We start from the raw sequence: 23,483 nt of genomic DNA on the forward strand, positions 1-23,483 counted from the left end.
GATCTTCTAGTATGTAAAATGGAGGATACATTGGCACTTTTTTTGTAGTTTGCAGGTAAACATTTTCATGAAAAAAATTAGAAAATTAAAAATGTGAATATAATGAAAATCTGACTCCCCCATGAAAATATGACTCCCCCTCCACAAAACTTCATTAATCTTATTTTATTTTGAGTATATGACTGTGATCTCATTTAATTTGAGTAAATGACTATGATCTTGTAGTATGCATAATGGAGGACACATTGGTACTTTTTGTTAGTTTGAAGGTGAAAATTTTCATGAAAAAAAATTTGTATTTTACCACACAAGGACTCCCCTATGAAAAAGCTATTTATTTGACATTTGATGACCATTTCAACATTTTCCCCAGGATTATTTAAAAGGGGGGGGGGGTCGCTTTTTTTCTCTATTTTTTTTCTTTAGAAGTGGGCGGGTGTGACAGGGGTGGGATGCGAAGCTGCTTCTCAGAACCTTGGCGTGCTGTTCGGGCCTGCTTAAGGGCCCCGGGAAGTTTTGGTGTTTTGGAGGACAAATGGTGCCTTTTGGTACGGCCTAAAAATATGCTTCAGCTGAGTAAAAAATTCTAATTTCAAGAAGAGGGTCTTTTTTTTCAGAAATCAAAGGGGGGTCAGGATCCCCTTACTCATCCCTAAACCGCCACTGCTTGGAGATCCTCGACATAAACGCCACGGAGGCAGCTTGAGATGATAAAGTTAACCATCTGATTTCAGTTGCATCAGAAGTACTTGGAACTGCTATCGCAATCCTTATGCTACTGAAATGCATCAAAGAAAGAACCTAATAACTGTGATGCTCAGCGAGCACAACGCTCAATATACTGTAAACTATCCACCAATTACAAGTAATTCTACCGTTAACGATGCCAAGTCCAAATCGGGCAGTGCATATAATTACCCTTTTTTAATTTCAAGTTTTAATAATGTGGAATGCGCAATACGTTGACAAACACTATACACACACTGGACAAAAGAAGTGTCACCCCTACTGAGCCAATACTATGGGGGAGATAAATGACTGTGGAATGATATGCTCCTGGTATCATATTATTAACATCAAATTTCACAAAAAATCACAAAATGAGAACAAAATATACATTCTACCAAAATATGCAGTTTCAAGTCCAAAATTAGTACTTAGTGGCATAGCCACGTGACCTAATAATAGGTGCCAGTCTACGAAGCAAGGTTTCATATAATTGTCTGATGCGTTCAGGGCTTATGCTGGCCCAAGGATGAAACACTGAATATAACAGAGTTTCTATGCTGGTTAGACGGGCATTTGTGAAAAGTTTTGACATATCATTCCACACATTTTCTATTATGTTTGCATCTGGACTCTGGGCAGGCCACATCACCCTGCGAATGTCCTGTTGGTCAAACCAATCATCAACTGCTCTGGGCCTGTGACAAGGAGCATTGTCATCCTGGTGAACAAATGGATAATTCCTGTCACCGAACATGTTAGTAATAGATGGTAGCAAGCCTGACTCCAAAACATCGATATATTTCTAGTGATTCATGTTTCCATTAACCACTATCAATTCGCCCAAGCCATGGATGCTGATGCAGTCCCACACCATGATGAATATGCTGCTCCGGGTTCGAAAATTCAGTGCATGTGGTTCAAAAATGCTTTACCAGCAGTTTGCCAGCATAGTACCCGTATGTCATCAGAGGTCAGACCAAAGCGACACTCATCAGAAAAAAATATATAGGACCAATTGTCATGAACTGTCCAGTTGTAGATCCTGTTGACGCTAGTTTACTCTACGTTGCCTGTTTTGTAACGATATAAGAGGTTTCAGTCTTGCTACCCTGCTGTACACTCTCAGAGCATGTAACCGACGCCTAGCAATTTTCACTGACACATTCTTATGTGTGAAATTGTTCCACTGTGTTGTCAACTGACAAGCAGTGTCGAACTTTGACAACCTGGACATCAAAATCAGTCGTCGGTCTTCAGGGCCAGTATTTTTTTCTTGGACGACCCATCAGAGGCAATTTGTCTCTTGATCCAGTGTTTCTATACCGAGACCAGACCCTCTGCACGGTTCTGACTGAACAATTCAATTGTATCGATATTCTGACATTGCTTATATTCCGCCTCTTCAGGTTAATAACTTGCACCTATAACCGTCAAATAATTGCCTGTATCTTGCCATATTGGAGGAAGACAGGAATAACATTTGCTGTACATGTACAAGACCAACAATACAATTCCATGGTATAGCGGTTTTATACTCATTGGTCACATTATAAGTAGACCAGGCATTATAAGTACCCAAGATCTGCCTACTTTTATTACTCTGAGGTAGGGGGTGACACTTCTTTTGTCCAGTGTGTGTACTACTTGAATGATATGTTGTCAAATTCCTTGTAAAACATCAAAACGAGCGCCACCTAGGTCAAGTGGTCCCCTAACACCATTTTATTTTTCATTTGGGACAAGCAAGTCTATCTGTAAAAATGCAAAGCTTTGGGTCATATAGAAGTATTAGACGAGTAGCTATCAATACTTTTCTCTACAGTGCAAAACCCTTTTTACAGCATAATATGCGGGTCTCGTTCTTTGTCTCGTTTTACCACTGCTGAGATGTCATTGTATTGATTTCTTAAGGATTGTGACTTAAAAATTCAGATCACACACAACTGCATTATACACGACAGCAACTAAATAAATGGAGGGCAAATACGGAGAAGAGCGTTTTTGTCGAAATGCGTCTCAATGCAAAGATTGTTTTCATTCGCTTCCTTCTTTCAAGCGCAAAGTAAACTTCATTCGCTTCCCTCTTTTAAGCGCAAAGTAAACTTATTTCAGTTTGATTTGAGAGGGGTAAATGAAATTCCAGTATGCGGCTTTTGTGACAGGGGGATAATTTAATCTTTTATTCACCTTACGGTTTTTCCAGTATTGTGTGCTGCATCGAGAAATTGCGCAGTTATGAGGCACTAGTCCTAGTGGGACGACGTGAGAGGGGAGAAATTCCAAATTGTGAAGGTGAATCAAACACGTTTTGTCCGTGTATTTCTTCATTGATGACACCTTAAATTTCAAGGTGAATGCAAACTATTTGATGTTCTGGATAAACGTGAATACTCATTTTTGATGACAACGTTCTGGCGATGTGCAGTTTTAACATATTAGGTGACACACCTCTTTGTATAAAGTGAAATACTGTTAACTTATCAATCAAAATCAAGGAAACGGTACAGTTTGTTCAAAATAGGCGTAGGACATATCTGACGGAACTGAAACTAAGAATTTGTGCGCCACTGGACCCAAATTACGAGATCTATAAGCGTGATTTGTCCTAACAAGTTCAATAGCGCAGGGCGTGGCTGAACTTAATGTGATGACGTTTTTGGCGCGAACAGCAATGGGATTCTGTCACAGCCACATTCAAGAAGTCCATGACACAAATTCCATGTACAGTAAATCACACCTTTGAAAATCACTGCTACAACTACAATAGCAAGGTAAGTAAAATTCTTTAAAAAAACAATAATAATAAATAAATAAATAAATAAAAATAAATAAATAAATATTTTTATTTCATTTATTTTCTCTCGGAGAAATAATTTATCATCCTAAGGGCCTGTCATCATTTAAGGCAGGGGGAAATGGAGGAGACAATGCCTGTGACCCCGCCCCCCCAATGGAGGAGACAATGCCTGTGACCCTCCCCCCCCAAAAAAAAAAAAAAAAAAAAAAAAGGAATGATCCCCCCCCCCCTCACCCCGGAAGCATTAAAAACTTTCAGGGTCTCCCTCCCATTTATTTATTTATTTACATACTCACTAAAAACCACCTTTAAAAGATGAGTAAAAGAATAAATATATATACAAAATAATACAAGAATATATAAGAACAGTGGTTAAAACGATTTTAAGACCAGTCCAGCCAACATATATTCTTTTGAGAATAAATAATAAAAGAAACCAGTAGGATGAAAGGAAATTCGACAGAAATAATGCCATTTTATCAGACCAGATTTGTTGATATTTTATATATATTATTCCAGTGATATATGACACTTTCTACGAATGATGGTATATAAATTACAAAACACGAATAAACAGGTCAATGTCAAACTTCCCTATTCATATGAGCATACGAACAAAACATCTTACCTCAATATGAGAACCAGACAATAATTCAGCTTTTAGCTTCCAAATTCTACAATATATCAATTCGTTTTTTTAAATGATAGGTGATTATATTAATCATTATTGAAGATCCCAATTACAACCAGAACGTATTTTGGTTTAGCGCTTTTTAGATTTTTATTAATACATTCAATTTTTAAAAGGGTATAAATCGTCTCCTGCCTCGCTTTCGAGAAATAAAATTTGTTGATCATTTCGCCACAGTGAAAGTTTTATACGTTACGTCGGTTAATTTCGCCGACCTCTTGGGTTTTCTGATATGTAGTGCCTTAAATTAACCTTAGTACGTTTTTTTTTGTTATAACATTCACACTAGCGGTCAAGCACTATTTCTTTATCATGAGTGGGGGATGGGTGGATCCCCTTACAATAAAGGCAAAATAAATGTTATTCTAAGGAAAGTCCGATGGCTTTACTTTTTAATACATTCAATCAAGAGAACATTTCCAATATAATTTCTCAAAACGACACCAGAAAGCAAATTAAATTAAATCAACCAGACGGTAGGTTTAAACGCCGGCAGGGTTTGTTAATTTCACCAATTTGTATATTACAAACAGCGCACTTTCGCGTACGCGCAAACGTTTGAATCCTGCGCTGTTGATAGGGTTTCTGATTAAATAAATATGCTTGACGAGGAGGTGTAAAAACACTGCATTAACATTGCAAATTTTCAATATGAATATATCTGTCATTTTCAAACTTCAAGACCCCACAATTTTTGCTTAAAAATTCTCAGGCCCCACATTTCTTTTCCACACTCTTCTAGCTTAAATAATGACCGTCCCCTTGTGTAGTTTATATACTGTAGAATAACACAAGATAAAGATTAATCTTAAAAAAAGATACAGCTTGCATCTAAGTAATTATAGCTGCGAAAAATTCCAGTTTTATGTATTACAAAACAATAACGCACCATACTCTTTCTGTAAGTCCAGTCTGACAAAGGTACATGTAACAAAACACACCATTCAAGACCAGACATGAAGATATACTATCCACTTAAAAATGTCCCAAAATCATATTTTTCTGCCCCTCCTCTCGCCCTACAGCCCCGTTAGTTATCTATACGCTGCGTTGTTACGAGCACTGTCGAAATACGTACGTAAAATTATTTTAAGAGATTATTTAAAAAATTAAAATTTAGATCCTTAGTGTAAATGTATAAACAACAGGCGTTTCCTGAACTCGAAAGCGGGGGAGTATCGTTGTGACGGAATTAGGATGCAGAGAAGTAAATTAATTAAGCTTAGCACTGTATATCCATCAAAAATAGTAACGTATTGAATTCAGATCATTAAAAAAATATCTAAAATAAACAATGGACCTTTACATTGAAATACAGACAATAGTAATATGAACAGTACAATCTCTAGAGCGCTGAAGTTAGTGTCTAGTTTCTAGTTTCCAGTTTCGTTTTTCAAAAACGAACCTGGCAACCAGAAACTAGTGTCGTTTTTCAAAAACGAACCTGGCTACCAGAAACTAGTTTCGTTTTTCAAAAACGATTCTGGCAACCAGAAACTAGTGTCGTTTTTCGAAAAACGATTCTGGCATCCAGAAACTAGTGTCGTTTTTCGAAAAAGATTCTGGCATCCAGAAACTAGTGTCGTTTTTCAAAAACGATTCTGAGAAGCCAGAATCGTTTTTGCGGAGAGAAACAGGGGTGGGCAGAGGGATAAGCAAGCAGCGGTGAGCGTATACCGCGACTAGGTAACCCTCACCCCGAAAGCTGGGCAGGGTCTTTCGGTCTCTCCTCCACGTGCGCTGAGACCGAGACGTCCGCTGATCGATGTCTATCGATGATGCGGTGACGTCGATCTGAGCACCGCAGCTAGACATCGATCGGCGGACGTCTCGAGAGGGCGTAACACCCTGTCCAGATACGCGGGGAGGGTTACCTGGTCGCGGTAGACACTAATGCATTGCCAGTTGCCTCTCCCTACGTCCACCCCAGTTTCTCTCAGCAAAAACGTTTCTGGCTTCTCGGAATCGTTTTCAAAAAAAAAAAAAAAAAAAAAAAAAAAAAAAAAAAAAAAAAAAAAAAAAACGACACTGATTTCCGATTGCCAGAATCGTTTTTTAAAATTATTATTCAATAAAATTAAAAACTATACCTCAAACTACAAAGGGTGAGCCTGAGGTTCCTTCCCCCTTCTTCCTCTCATCTGCCCAACGTTCACGGCTTACGCTGTGAAGGCGGCCTGTGAAGGCGGCCGGTCATCTAGTCCTCACCGCACGGCGACAAAAAATAAATAAATAAATAAAAATAAATAAATAAATAAATAAATAAATAAATAAATAAATAAATAAATAAATAAAACGTAACTCCCTGAATACCTACGCGGTGAAAGCTGCCTGTGCGCGCTGATGCGGATCAGCGGCCACACGAGCGAGAGAGGCGTTATATTCAGCACAGCTTCCTCGGTGAAGGCTACCTGTACGCTGTAGGCAATAATCGGCGACCGTCTCGGTCTCAGCGCACGTGGAGGAGAGACCGTAAGACCCTGCCCAGCTTTCGCGGTGAGGGTTACCTAGTCGCGGTATACGCTCACCGCTGCTTGCTTCTCCCTCTGCCCACCCCTGTTTCTCTCCGCAAAAACGTTTCTGGCTCCTCAGAATCGTTTTTGAAAAACGACACTAGTTTCTGGTTTCCAGAATCGTTTTTCAAAAAAACGACACTGGTTTCTGGGCATCTGAATCGTTTTTAAAAAATTCTATAAATTCAAAAATTATACTTCAAACTACGAAGGGAGGCCCCGGTGGCCCCTTCCCCCCCCCTTCACCCTCACCCTTATCCCCCCACCCCCACCCCCAGGTCCACTTAAGCCCCATTCCCTGCTTCCGCTGCGCAGGCTGCCTGTAACTGGTAGAGGCGGTCAATCGACCTCCCAGCGCGGCGAGGAAAAACCGTAACATCGTAAAACACCCTGTCAAGCTTCTGCGGTGAGAGTTGCCCGTACCCTGTAGGCAATAATCGGCGACTGTCTCGATCTCAGCGCACGTCGAGGAGAGACCGTAAAACCCTGCCCGGCTTTCGCGGTGAGGGTTACCTAATCGCGGTACACGCACCCCTGTTTCTCTCCGCAAAAACGATTCTGGCTTCTCAGAATCATTTTTTAAAAACGACACTAGTTTCTGGTTGCCAGAATTTGTTTTTCAAAAAATGACACTGGTTTCTGGTTGCCAGCATCGTTTTTCAAAAAACGACACTGGTCTCTGGGCATCAGAATCGTTTTTGAAAAATTCAATAAAATTAAAAATTATACTTCAAACTACGAAAGGAGGCCCCGAGGGCCCCTTCCCCTTCTTCAACCTCACCCTTATTCCCCCACCCCCACCCCCACCCCCACCCCCACCCCAACTTAAACTCCATTCCCGGCTTCCACTGTGCAGGCTGCCTGTGACTGGTAGCGGCGGTCAACTCAGCCTCCCAGCGCGGCGAGGAAAGACCGTAACACTGTAAACACCCTGTCAAGCTTCTGCGATGTGAGTTGCCCGTACCCCGTAGGCAATAATCGGCGACCGTCTCGGTCTCAGCGCACGTAGAGGAGGGACCGTAAAACCCTGCCCGGCTTTCGCGGTGAGGGTTACCGCTCCCTTCGACACGCTAGCCGCTGGTTGCCTCTCCCTCTGCCCACCCCTGTTTCTCTCCGCAAAAACGATTCTGTTTTCTCAGAATCGTTTTTGAAAAAAGACACTAGTTTCTGGTTGCCAGAATCGTTTTTCAAAAAACGACACTGGTTTCTGGTTGCCAGAATCGTTTTTCAAAAAACGACACTGGTCTCTGGGCATCAGAATCGTTTTTGAAAAATTCAATAAAATTAAAAATTACACTTCAGACTACAAAGGGAGGCCCCGGGGGCCCCTTCCCCCTTTTCAACCTCACCCTTATCCCCCCATCCCCACCCCCACTTAAACTTGCCTCTCCCTCTGCCCACCCCTGTTTCTCTCCGCAAAACGATTCTGGCTTCTCAGAATCGTTTTTGAAAAACGACACTAGTTTCTGGATGCCAGAATCGTTTTTCGAAAAACGACACTAGTTTCTGGATGCCAGAATCGTTTTTGAAAAACGACACTAGTTTCTGGATGCCAGAATCGTTTTTGAAAAACGACACTAGTTTCTGGATGCCAGAATCGTTTTTGAAAAACGACACTAGTTTCTGGTTGCCAGGTTCGTTTTTGAAAAACGACACTAGTTTCTGGTTGCCAGGTTCGTTTTTGAAAAACGAAACTGGAAACTAGAAACTAGACACTAACTTCAGCGCTCTACAATCTCTATCCATGCATAAATTATTTGCTTAAATCATGCAAATTAGATGCCAAAATATAAAGTTTCATATTTCTATAAGATTTTTGTTTGCCTAGAAACATGTGAAGATTATCAAACCGGACTAAAATTGTGGCAAATAATTTATTTCTGACCTTATGATCCTCAAATCCCAGATGCTTCCCCCCCCCCTTTTAAGAATAGACAATTTGGCCATTTGACTCGATTGACCCACCAGCCCCACCTAGTGTAATGTATCGTTTCTTCCTTTGGAGCTTGCAAATGTCAGTTTAAATACGTTATTTAAGAGATTGTACGTATATTATGTCGCAAGCTCCCTAAATAATAAAATCTAGCTCCACCCACTCGCAATCAGATATTGCACTGAAACTGGAAAAAAACGACAAAAGACAAACTTCCCGTGTTTCTCAATATTGATCTTCTTGTTTTGGTATGCCATTGTCTCAGCAGCTGTGTGATACTAAATATCCTTAGACCGTTGTTGTGTCGTAGGTGACATTGTACAATTTCTGTGTGGGTACATAGAGTTGTTCTTCAATTTGTGCAGCATTGCAAGAGAAGGATTTTTTTCTTTACGTAGATTGAAATGGCTATTGGTTTAAAGAGGCATAAATAATTGTCAAGATATACTTTAGGCTTATTAACTTCCATTTGTACGAAATTGATGTTGTGTGTCTTAACGCACGAGGACTGTATCGACAGCGTTTCAATCAGCACAGATGACGCACGAACGGTGAACGGCAACTGCACTGATCTTGACAATGCTCCGTGCAACCACTTTTCAACTGACAAGCCCATTTCCCAAACATATCCTGAAGGTAAAAATGTGGAAATGGTTCGTCGAGTATGTTGAAATGAAAAGTATAATATGTGGGTTACGTACTTTGTCTCGTTTTTATTACTTCTAAAGTGTCTTTGTACTGTATTCTAAGGTCCTTGACTTAATAATTCAGAGCAAACACCACTGTAATATATGCGACTTTAGCCGAGGAATATAAGAATAACACGTAGAAACACACTTTTATTGAAATGGGTCTTATTTCATTTTGTTTTGCAAACGTCTGCTATTTGATCCACTGCTTTGTTCTGCGGCTTATGTGTCAGAGGGATATTTCAGACTTTTATTCACCTTACGGTTTTTCCATTATTGTGTGCTGTATCGAGAAATTGCGCAGCTACGAGATACTTTTCCTTGTGAGACGACGTGAGGGTGATGAAAGTAATTCCAAATTATCTGTGTGTTTAGCTTCACCGGTATACGTTTCTCCATGTATAATAAGTTTAAGAGCAAGTCTGTACACGTTGGCTAAGCACTTCCCCTGCTAAACGCACGGAGATGATAAACACATGGTGCTGCCAAACGTGTGGATACTTAGTGGAATTCCTTGCAATGACTTAGTACTTTTCTATTTTGTCAAATCCTGTAATTAAAGGAAGCAATGGCTAAAAACTCACTACAAGCCTAGGCCATTTTTTGGTCTGCTATGGCATAAAAGTGTATTTTATTCTGATTCCTTATTAATCTATCCAACTATGTTTTTACTTTAGACATAAATGATAACTGGTAAGTAGAAAGCATTACATTCATAGGCAGATAAATGGATTTTAGAAAGGGTGGGGTCCAGGCTCCAGGAATTAGAATAACAACCTAAAAAGAACCTCACTTCCAAAATTTGGATAATTAACTCGAGAAGCCATTCACTTTTGAAGATGTGATTATCGGCATCCACCCATATAGGATGGCCTAGTGGTTAGAGTGCTGGCCTATGAAGCTGGTGAACAAGGGGACATACCAGTCTTTCAGGGCAAAACCAAATAACACAGTATGAAACAATGAAACAATAAAACATCTACTGAGATGGCCAAACAATAACCATATAATAACAATAAAATGATCCTCTTTTGTCTGTATAAAGTCTTCATATGTTTTACTGTCTGCATATTATAATTTATATTAAAGTATACATACACTAAAATTTTACAGATTTCATTACGCTACTTATGCTATTTGTTTGGCCATAAACTTTTGTAAAAATATTCTAGAACTTATAAATTTTATCACTTTCAATTTGATAAACAGCGCGGGGCCCCGAAATTTTTTGGTATTTTAGAGGGTGAACGGTGCCATTTGGTGCGATTTAGAACTATATAATTCAGCTTGTTCCAAGAGGGGACCAGGAATCGAAGGGGGGGGGGGGGGGGTGACGTCAACAGTACCCCTTTCTGAAACCCGAAAGAGACAATTATTCCCAATCTTTATTTCAAATCCAATGAGGAAGACCCAGCAAACAAAAAACGTTGTTATAAGCAATTATAATAATATAACCAAAAAAGGTTATGGTAACTTAAAGGTACATACGAACCGAGCATCAGTGGAGCGTGGACTCCCAGTAACACATGTAAACTACTTCTACTAGATTCTTATATGATTCAAATAAATTCGACATGCCAAGGGATAAACTGAATAGATCACTCGATCAATTTAAATGACATTGTCCTAGAAAATCGTGGTGGTTGGATCTTAGTTACAATAATAGCTGTGGTATCATCATCATCAAAGGTTCTCTTCTCTTCAGAGACTGTGGCGATTTGGTTGGTTTTTGTGACAAAAATTGACTTTGTATGCATATTTAATAATTTAGTTCTGTGTTTGCTGGTGAGAAACAGAAAATTGGGGAGGGGGGCGTAAATTAAAAAGAATAGCCACTACATTTCCACCAAAAAGTGATAAACGTATTGGATTCAGATCTATTAGGAAAATTATTTTTTTAAAATGATAGACCCTCATATTAAGATATATGATGTCGATAACATGCAATGAAATGTAGACAATGGCTATGTGAACGTATAGGGAATACCTTAAAAAATCACGTGTCTTTGAGACAATGGACACTGGAAAAATAACACCAAAAACATTTATTATACCTTTTTTTCAAATCATACACGTTATTAAATCAAAGGATGAGTGCTGGTAACCATTGACAAAGTGCCCATCATCAATTTTTAGAATTAATTTGCTATTATAAAATTTTCATTTTATACTTGTATCAATATGACAATAAATAATAATAATAATAATAATAATAATAATAATAATAATAATTATTATTATTATTATTATTATTATTATTATTATTATTATTATTATTATTATAAATTTGTTGCGTGAAAAAATATCATTCGGTTTGAGGCATCGTTACTTAATCTTTTTAATGAGTTATATGTGTGTGTGGGGGTGGGGGGGGTAGCCAGATTTACCTGTTGTATAATGAATTAGATCAACTTATCTCAGCATATATATTACATAAATGTTTTTTAAACGTTCCTTGTAGTGTAAAAAGGAGTTATACATGTATGTTAAATACTTGTGGTGTGGCACAAGTAAATGGGAAAGAAATTATATTTTTTTAATCTCATAGAAGAGAGGGTTTGGTGGTGTAATACGGTGTTTTCTCACAGAAGCCATCACTGATTTCACTCTACTATATAAAAATATTGCAAATATGGCAACTTGTTTCTGCATATTTATTCATTTATGTAACTTTTTTTTGCTAAAACAGCATTTGTTGGTCTAAATAAATGTATTGATGACCAGTATACATTTTGTAAAAGGCTTTGTAAAGAATAATAAATAATGATGAAAGCCAAAAGTCGTTACAGTAACAAAAAATAGCATTTGTAAAGCCGCTGTTTCTTTTTTTTTTTGGCTCTGATTAAATCGGGTGCATCCTTGCATACACCGATTTTAAATTGGCCATCTAGAAGATGCTCATCGGTATAATGGTTAGCTTGCTTTGTCTGGTAAACGTCTGGTAATTAATTATAGGCATTCATAACATTTTGGCAGAAAAAAAAACAGTGTTATTACAAAAAGTGCTGAGGTGGAAGGTTAAGTCATAAGTAACAAAACTACCCAGCGGGCATTATTATGTTGTTTTAACGTTGAAACAACGTTGAACCATAACGTTGATAATACGTTGGATTAACATTGTCTGGTAAACGTCTGGTAATTAATTATAGGCATTCATAACATTTTGGCAGAAAAAAAACAGTGTTATTACAAAAAGTACTGAGGTGGAAGGTTAAGTCATAAGTAACAAAACTACCCAGCGGACATTATTATGTTATTTAACGTTGAAACAACGTTGAACCATAACGTTGATAATACGTTGGATTAACATTGGATTTGAAAGTTGACTCAACCTCAGATAACAACGTTGTATCAACGTCAGATAACAACATTGTATCAAACCCAGTTGTTAGACAACATTCTTGCATGAAAAGACATTAAAATGACCTGAAATGTTTTATATTTTTGGTACAAAACACAGGTACACTGTACAAACATCCAAGTGTCTGCTTTGTCTGATTTTTTCAACGGTTTTAGCTCCTAAGCATGTTTTGCACCTAGGCAATGGTACCCCCTTTTAGCCTGGAGTGTTTAGCAGTAGGACATGTTTGTTGGCAAAATATATGTAGGGTATATATGTATGGCCTTTAAGTTAAAATTTCCAAGGTTCATATATATATATATATATATATATATATATATATATATATATATATATATATATATCAAAGTCACAGTCACCTCATCCTGTCTATCTATAACAGGGTACCGAGAACTTTCAACTTTATTAACATCATTCCATTTACAGCAAAGTATTCATCCTAGTGTTAGCTGACCTTGCAAGGAATTCAGTTTATTGGAATGTATTTCTGAATAACAAGTTAAGAAAATTCACTAGTTCACTAAAGACACAAAACAACTGTCACTTTTACTTTCAACACTTTTTTTATTATTTTGATAAAGTTAGTTACAGTATTGAAATACAAAGTATCACGTTTTCAACAATTAATATTTTAAATTACAATCCATGTCTGCAAGGTTGTGTCAATGACCAAAACACAACATTGAGTCAACGTCACATTATGACGGTGTTTCGACGTGGCTGGATCAACGTTGATTTTACGTTGAATTGAATAGGTTGATCAACGGCAATTCAACGTATCAGCCTGTTTTCAACGTTGATCCAACGCAACTATGCCTGCTGGGTAGGGTGTGTGTGATGGGGCCTGTTATTTTACTTCTATGCAAAATAGATGTAAAAGGGTGTATTTACTTAACGATTTTACATGTACAATATGTACTTTCATGCCCATTATTAGTGAGGTGGGTAAGTCCACCCTATGTGTAGAGGGTCTCTATAGTATGGGTCTCTATATAAAGTAGGGGCCGCCAAAATGTACGTCTGCTATTATCACAATTAATATAACTTTGAATATTTGAAGAACATTTTACATTTTATCTTTCTTAATCTTAAGAAATAAGAATAGAAATAAAATATGCTAACTGTATTTAAACTCCATTTCTCATCCATATTTTCCTTTTTTTGATAGCATGCACTACACGGAAATGTATTACCCTTTTCTGCTTATAACTGAATTTATTTTTACTAATTATAACCCCTGCTTCCCTTTGAAAGACCTACAGTTTTTGGAGTAACTGTTGTTCATTTTGTACAAAAGATCCACTTTGTCTGTCTACCTCATGGCAGGAGTTCACATGGCAGACTGCTGGCATATGGACTGAAAATGCCCACATAAGTTTAAGTAAATATCAAGCCCTACCCTAAGACAAGCTGATTTTCAAATAAATCTCACCTAATATTCAAATCTTTTCAACTATGGATAATTTACTTGTCCGTGTCTTAGGAAGGGGCTTATAAAAATGAACTTCTTTTATCCTCACGTCATTTTGAGATGATTCTATTTCTATCAACACTACATGTAAGAAAAAAGCAATCAAAATATTGATCACGGCATTGATTGGCCACTTACTGCCTTTCTTTTTTAAACTGACACCTTCTGTACCCAATTACAAAATATCACAGCTGTCACCTTACTACAACTATAGAAATGTAGCAATGTATTTCAGAACTCCCCTAAAATGCACATTTTCAGGAATATTTGACAAGGTCATTTTGACATTTATTTTTGATATTGTAAAATTAAGAAAAAATTACAGTAGATCATAAAAGTATAAGACCTCAATTTAAATTGGTATCATTTGTTTCATTCATCCACACGTTATTTTTCATGTACAAAGGTGGGCACTTATCAGCACTTATCCTTTACACTTTCAGTGTGATGAAAGGATCGGAGGTGTCAGTAGTAGACAGTCGACCAAAATGTACTGGGGTTTAATATGTTGTATTCTAGCATATAATCAGCCAAACGGTAACTATTGTATCAGATATAAAGTGCAACGGGGTTATTTTAACTCCCTCCCGACTGTTGCAAAATTATCAAAGAAACAAAACAAATATTGAATGCACCTTACATCACATGAACGAACGCTGTTATTTTTTTAATTTGTTTAGTTTTTGCCACTGCTGAGATGTTATTGTGACCTGTAGATATAAAAGACCAAGAACAAATACTAATGCATTGCACAGGTAGCTAAATGGGTAGAAGAAAAAACGGAGAAACACATTTTGTCGAGCAGTGGCTTTTCAAAGGCTGTTTTCAATACACTTAAAGTTAAGTGCAAAGGCTACTTGTTTCTATATTTTCCGAATTTCTGTTTTGATAGGATTAAATAAAATGCTTGGCTTTCAGTCTTCTGGATGGTCTTGGATACTTTTGTGCCACAGGTGTTTCTTTCAAACACATTGATCTGACCTATTTCCCAATGCTGGGCCAAGAAACGGCTTGTCCCAGGGTAGCAAAATGAGGGGGGAATTTCAAACTATCGGAGACTTGTCGTGAAGTGGTTTCCAGTTAGTTCTGGACAAGGCCAAATAGCGCAGTTAATTTACAAGTAACTCTTCTCCCAGGGTAGAAAAATGAGGGGGAGATTCCAAATTACCTGAGATTATCACGAGGGGGTACGGTTTACGGTAGACAAGCACGTTAAAACTATATCAAATCAAATTCAATTTATTTCTGCCCTGGTATTTTAATTATCACATCCTTGTATAATATAATATAATATAATATAATATAATATAATATAATATAATACCATCGGTGCTTTACTATTCTGCCAGTGGTACCTGTATTTGTTATTTAGTCGAGGTGCATTTTGAAACAGCAACGCTACAAGATTGCTTTACAGATCTAAGAAAGATTTAAAATGCTGTAACATTTCCCGAAGATATTGTTGTACATGTACTACATGTATGTTGAAAGGTAGAAGTGAAATGGGGTTACCTCGACTCTTTTCTCCACATCTGGTTGGCCTGTTCCTGTGGTGGATGATTCTTTTTATTCACATTTAATTTCTGTTATCTCCCTCTAGAGTGACGAATACAAATATAAAAGATTGATTGACCTAACAATAGTACATGGACCCTTCAGGACTTGAGTTAAAGAAACTGGTCACCAGCACCAGGTTCTGCCTTTTTCTTCCACGTTGTAATTTTTACTATGTACACCTAGATCAGACGTGTTAGGTGGGACTGAACTTCGGTGTCTTAGTTTGTTTGGGGCGGCGCTGTCCTGGGAGTAGCTGATTTTTCACATTGTAATTTCCACTAACTACTGTTGCTGAACTGGGGGTGGTGGTGGGGGTGGATAATATCTAAAATGAAATTGAAAATGAGACAAATACATTTTGACAGTTTTAATGGACACTAAATGCAGGTTATTGTTTTTTCTCTAGATACCCTTGTAATTTACCCTTAAAAACTTGGAACTCTCAGGGCCATTTTCTCCGTGTCTGTTGAGAATTTTACGGGAAATATTCAGATTAGCGTTAATTCCAGTTATAACTATCCTCTCCATAACATTCCAATGTATTCATGAGATCTGTGGTTCACCTTATAATTTTAATTATGAATTTAAAAATTTAAAAACAACAACAGTGTCGATCGCTAAACAACCCTTTCAAATATAGGCCAAGGAATTCATTACAGAAGTCAACGAAAGCTCCACCCTTACGGATTCTAAGGTCCTATTACCAGGTGAAAAATGTCATCCACTCTGGGCCAGCCCGACCACCAGTCACACCGTCATTTCAGCCCAAAATTCTGAAATTGTCAAGGGGCTATGCATATCTCTAATATATTTTAGTAAAAAGAATAAAAGGAACCGTGAACTGCAGTCTGTCTTGGTGATATTTACTTCATTACACTGTTACATCAACGAAAAAGCTTGAATGAAAGCAACATTAATGGAAGGAAAACATCACACGGTTATAGGTAATTTGTCAAGATGGATATGATGTATAAGATAACATTGTTGATATTAGTCTTATATTGACCAAGATAAAGCCTATCTTACTTCTACGTTCCAACTCAGCAGAGACGATGGATGACGAAGTGTCAGTAACCATGGCAACAGCAATTATTTTTTTTTAATATTCCAAGTTAGTTGAATTAGGGACACTAGCTGTCAATAAGAGAGATATCATGTTCAGTTTCCCACGTCCTCGAAACATCGTAAAAGTGTAATAAAACCTTAATAAAATCATCAAACAAATGAAATGTGAACAAAAAGTGTTAACGGCCTTTTAAAGAAAATTTTGAATCAAAATAACCTGTACCACTAATAAATTGCAGGGGATAGAGATACATCCGAGTTTAGAAAAATCCAGGCAATATGATTCAATAAAATTCCGATGCAGCTGAAAAAATATGTGAATATCGTAACAATATAAAAATGTATTATATGCTGTGTTTTTATCTTTTAAAGATCATTAATTAGCAAGGGTAGGATTATAGGAACCGTAATATGTAATTTACCATTTCAATAAAGGAAAAATATGCATTACTATGACAACATATATAAATGCTTTTTCGCTAAAACCTAATGGGAATTATTCCCACAAAAGACAATAAAAATAATTACTGATACCTTAAAGCAGTTTTATGGAGTACAGGGTATACGAAAAATGAATTTGGGGATGAATCAATCAACTAGAATTCAGAAAATAGTCAAGAAAGGACTGCTATCCCGCTTTCCTCTATTCCAAAACCATTTCTATCATACCAAACCTTCAAATATATCTCTTTCAGTAATGCAGAGCGCACAGGACTAGGACAGGACAGGAGTGTAGAAAAGAAGACACCATGGCCGAAGAAGTTATAGGAGGCGTGGAGATATTAGACTTTCTACGAGATTTGGAGAAAAGATCAGTAGATGACCAGACACCAATACCAGACATGGTCACCAAATGTACAGTGCTGGAGCTAGCATACAAGAACATTCAGCATATCCCTAACACCATAGATAGATGTATCGATGTGAAGAAGATTAATCTCACAGGGAATAAACTTTCATCCCTCCCTTGGTCGTTGTACGAGTTAAAAAAACTCACACATCTGAACCTCAATTTGAATAACTTCACAGAGCTCCCAGCCTCATTGTGTTCTCTACCACAAATAGAGTACCTGGACCTAGAGTATAACAAGCTATCCAATATCCCTCCTGATTTCAGTCAGATAACCTCACTGAAGAGATTAAATCTCGGGTGGAATCAGTTCACAGAGCTCCCAGCCTCAGTGTGTGCTCTACCACTTATAGAGAACCTGGTACTCGCTCATAACAAGCTATCCAGCCTCCCTCTTGATGTCAGTAATATGACCACACTGAAGAGTTTAAACCTCGGGTGGAATCAGTTCACAGAGCTCCCAGCCTCAGTGTGTGCTCAACCACTTTTAGAGAACCTGGTACTCGCTCATAACAAGCTATCCAGCCTCCCTCTTGATGTCAGTAATATGACCACACTGAAGAGTTTAAACCTTGGGTGTAATCAGTTCACAGAGCTCCCAGCCTCAGTGTGTGTTCTACCACTTTTAGAGAACCTGGTACTCGCTCATAACAAGCTATCCAGCCTCCCTCTTGATGTCAGTAATATGACCACACTGAAGAGTTTAAACCTCGGGTGGAATCAGTTCACACATCTCCCAGCCTCAGTGTGTGATCTACCACATATAGAGAACCTACACGTAGAGTGTAACATGCTATCCAGTCTCCCTTCTGTTGTCAGTAAGATGACCAAACTGAGGTGTTTATACCTCGGGTACAATGCTTTCACAGAGCTCCCACACTCAGTGTGTGCTCTACCACGCGTAGAGTACCTGGACCTTGAGCAAAACAAGCTATCCAGTCTCCCTCCTGATATCAGTAAAATGGCCACATTGAAGAGATTAAACCTCAGAAAAAATCAGTTCACAGAGCTTCCAGCCTCAGTGTGTGAGCTACCACATTTAAAGAACCTGGACCTACACCATAACGAGCTATCCATTCTCCCTCTTAATGTCAGTAAGATGACCACACTGAAGAGTTTTAACCTTGGGATGAATGCATTGACAAAGCTCCCAGCCTCAGTTTTTGCTCTTCCACACGTAGAAAACCTGGACCTAGAACAAAATAAGCTATCCAGTCTCCATATTGATATCAGTCAGATGACCACACCGAACTATATGAACTATATGGACCTCCAGTTAAATCAGTACACAGAGCTCCCAGCCTCAGTGAGTGCTCTACCACGTGTAGAGTACCTGGACCTAGAGCAAAATAAGGTATCTAGTCTCCCTCCTGATGTAAGTAAGATGACAACACTGAAGAGTTTTAACCCCGGGTGGAATGAGGTAACAGAACCTTCAGTCTCAATGTGTGCTTTACGACATATAGAGTACTTGGACCTAAGCCATAACAACCTTTTTCGATTTCCTCCTGATGTCAGTAAGCATACCACACTGAAGAGTTTGAACCTCAGGTGTAATCAGCTTTCAGAGCTCCCTGCCACAGTATGTGCTCTACTACATATAGAGAACCTGGTACTCACTCATAACAAGCTATCCAGACTTCCTCCTGATGTTGGTAAGCTGACCACACTGAAGAATTTGAACCTCGGGTATAATCAGCTCACAGAGCTCCCAGCCTCATTGTATGCTCTACCACATATAGAGAACCTGGACCTAACTAATAACAAGCTGTCAACTCTCCCTCCTGATGTAAGTAAAATGGCCACACTGATTTTTTTGAATATTTCCAGCAATAATATCACACGTTTACCCCACCAGCTTGCTTCACTTAAACTTCGTTATCTGGATGTGCACAATAACCCCATCCAGCAACCACCCATGTCAGTATGTGAGGAAGGAAAAGAGGCAATATTCAGATACCTAATAGATCTTAGAGAATCGCAAGTGCTCCAGTCATGTAGAGTGCAATTAAACCTCCTGGGAGAAACAGAAAGTGGGAAAACCAGTTTAGCACGCTCCTTACGACATGGGACCCCTGTGTTGACTGATAGGGCTGATAGAACCAGAGTTGTGGAGCAATCTCTGTGGGAAATTGAAGGGGACATCAGTTTTAACATCAATGATTTTGGAGGTCACGAGATGTACAGAGTTGGACACTGTATATTCATCTCACAGAACAGTATAGTTCTTGTCACCTTTGACCTGTCGACCTATGACCCTTGCAGCAGATCCCATTTCAGACAACATATTGGAGCCTGGATAGACATGGTGCAGTCCCATAATCCAGGGGTGACAATTGCATTGGTTGGTACACATCTCGATAAAATAGATGAGTCGACCCGCAAGGCTGTCTGTGCATCTATTCAAGAAGATATCAAAGATGAAAGGATAACGAGGAAAAACTGGAGTGAAAGGCAAATGAGAGATCTTAAAGAAAGAATACAGTACTCACAGAAAATCAAAAATGAATGTCTGATTTCAGCATACAGGGAGAAGATGACATCACTGCTGAATAAAGGTGGATATGATGAATCAAGAATCCATCCTTCCATTTTCATGGTGAGTTCCAAGACCCAAGCAGGTTTTGGAGACCTTACAGATTATCTAGCTACCCAAGCAAAGGAAAGAAGTGTTACCCTACCACAAACCTGGCACAAGGCAGCAAAGGCCATCTATGCAAAAAAAGAAAGCAAAACTGAAAACACACTTCACATTGAAGATATAAAACAAGACATAGGAAACTCTGTTGAAGGTTTCATGGATACCACAAAGTTCTTATGGAACAAGTTTCGTCAAAGAACAGATGATAATGTAAATGGTATCCTTGCTTTCCTTGCCAACAGAGGTGAAATTATCTGGTATCCAAACAGTCCAATCCTCAGAAACACCATCTTCCACAGACAGGAAGTTCTAGCTGATCTCCTGAAGGCAGTGCTCAACCACGATAAAGATGCGCTTTTAAAACAAATCATCTTAAGTGAGCCTATGGAAGAGAGAATTAGAGAAGATTTCAGCAAAAGAGGGGTTCTCTCTGTGCAGGTAATGGAGGCCCTATGGAAACAACTTAGTTTGACAGCCAGGGAAACTAGTGCAATGGTGGAGCTCATGCAGAGGCTGGAGTTATGCTTCAAGGTGAATGAGGGCATAGATGGCGCCACATTTCATTTTCCATGGCTACTGGAACTAAGCCGCCCAGCAATCCTCTATTCCAAGTGGCCTCAGTCCGTACCACAGGACACTACACAGCTTACCCTGAAAGTGTATTTTCCATACCGCTGTCCTGACGGTCTCTATGAGAAATTGTCTGTGCGCCTTCATTCAACCCTTGGACTCTATCAGCCCATGAGGAGAGACTGGAGAGATGGGGTATTTGTGGACATGACATCACACTGCATGCAAATAACGAGAAGCCAGACGGACAGAGACTGGGTGATCACCATTGCTGTCAGAGGTCAACATCTCCCAGACCTTTGGACAACACTGCTCCAAAACCATGACCACATCAAGGATATCATGGAGGAAGATTGGCCTGGCTTACCTTGTGACAAGTACCTGGTGTGTCCTCACTGTACAAGTTTAGATGTAGATACCCCAACACTGTTTCCTGGTGAAATGATTGAACAGCCCCCACTCATGACTGTTGCCAGGGTACCATGTTGGAAATCGGGAGAAATGATTCCAGCAGACTTAATAAATCCCTATATGCCAGGTAAGATTATCATTAGAAATATTTTGATATTATCCCAGTCCAAGTAATGATGTCTATTCCAAAAGCATGCCCTACTGCTACAATTCACCTACCCAATGAATATACGGGCATTAGTTTTATCAGAAACCGGCGTTTAAAATGACAGCTACCCTTAGAGGGATATGTATAAAGTTATATTGTAAAGAAACTGAATGACTCAAAACGTCCCTTATTATTTCATTGTTTTGATTAACACCAATCTTCACTTTATCAAGTTGTTCATGCCCTCGTCTCAATTATTCATTTATAGGTTTCTCAGCCATGAAACCCCACCAAAAGCGTGCCCTGAAACAGCACATAGAGCTACTGGTCAGTACTATTACTACCCCATGTCTAAGTTACCTTCTGGACAAGCTAATAGAGGAAGACATAATCACAGACAGAGAGAAGGAGTATGTTCGCTCAAAACCATCTACTGAGGACACAGAGGAGGCTGAGGGGGCAGCAGCAGCAAGTGTGGTGTCTCCTGAACAGACAAGAACACTGCTCAATATTCTGCTTACCAAAGAGGAGAGGGCATTTCAGTGTCTGTGTAAATGTCTGGAGAAGAATGGACAGGGGTTTCTGGCTAAAAATTTGAAACGGTAATGAAGCTTTAAGTTGATCAATGAAGAATGTTTAGGTTTTTGAATAGAACCCATTAAATATCCGTAAGTTTCACAACGGTGTATATTTTTGTACTTCTAAGAAGCACATAATTTATAACGTTGTTTATATAATTTGGTTCAAATCTTGAATGGAGACAAATGCAACCACGAAATGAAATGACATTATCCTTTATTTAAAGCTAGATACAGTTTTATTTTCGTTTTCCAGCTTCTGAATCCCACACTGCAACGATGGCATTGATAACACTATGTCGTATTGGATCATTACTGTGACCCACTACTACGACAGATATCCAATTCCATGGATGATGACATTGATAACACTATGTCTTATTGGATCATTACTGTCTGGTGACTGTGACCCACTACTACAGCAGATATCCAATTCCATGGATGATGACATTGAAAGTACTATGTCATATTGGATCATTACTGTCTGGTGACTGTGACCCACTACTACAGCAGATATCCAATTCCATGGATGATGACATTGATAACTCTATGTCTTATTGGATCATTACTGTCTGGTGACTGTGACCCACTACTACAGCAGATATCCAATTCCATGGATGATGACATTGATAATACTATGTCTTATTGGATCATTACTGTCTGGTGACTGTGACCCACTACTACAGCAGATATCCAATTCCATGGATGATGACATTGATAACACTATGTCTTATTGGATCATTACTGTCTGGTGACTGTGACCCACTACTACAGCAGATATCCAATTCCATGGATGATGACATTGATAACACTATGTCTTATTGGATCATTACTGTCTGGTGACTGTGACCCACTACTACAGCAGATATCCAATTCCATGGATGATGACATTGATAACACTATGTCTTATTGGATCATTACTGTCTGGTGACTGTGACCCAGTACTACAGCAGATATCCAATTCCATGGATGATGACATTGATAACACTATGTCTTATTGGATCATTACTGTCTGGTGACTGTGACCCACTACTACAGCAGATATCCAATTACATGGATGGTGACATTGATAACACTATGAATGGGTTCAAAATTTTTGTTCCATGTATACAAATAAAAACAGGTACAAAATATAATAACTTCAACTTGCCAGTATTTCTAAAATACCAACCTTTAATTTTCATTTTCCAGATTCCCAGCATGTTACGATAACTGAAATGCGAACTGCTGCAGCAGATATCCAATTCCATGGATGATGACATTGATAACACTATGTCTTATTGGATCATTACTGTCTGGTGACTGTGTCCCACTACTACAGCAGATATCCAATTCCATGGATGATGGTGAACACTTACTTGATCAGTATCTGATATAGTATTACAGTGATGTACATTGTATATACTGTATAATGTGTTTCCAATCACTTTGTTACATATTTTTCGTTGTATATTTGCTGCATTTAGCTTTTAACACTTT

General features: G+C 38.5%; 1 protein-coding gene across 1 annotated transcript; it reads left to right on the plus strand.

Moving 5' to 3' along the window:
• The first annotated feature begins 17,536 nt into the window (after positions 1-17,536).
• LOC147761892 (uncharacterized) lies at positions 17,537-23,200 on the plus strand. Its single transcript, XM_087013988.1, has 3 exons — positions 17,537-21,405; positions 21,695-22,028; positions 22,261-23,200. Exons 1-3 carry the CDS (start codon positions 17,556-17,558, stop codon positions 22,265-22,267), a joined length of 4,191 nt encoding a protein of 1,396 aa, XP_086870114.1. The 5' UTR covers positions 17,537-17,555; the 3' UTR covers positions 22,268-23,200.
• Positions 23,201-23,483: the final 283 nt, after the last annotated feature.

This window comes from Lingula anatina, chromosome 5 (assembly GCF_051362555.1).
Source record: "Lingula anatina isolate TDL-2025a chromosome 5, LinAna3.0, whole genome shotgun sequence".
Classification (NCBI taxonomy): Eukaryota; Metazoa; Brachiopoda; class Lingulata; order Lingulida; family Lingulidae; genus Lingula; species Lingula anatina.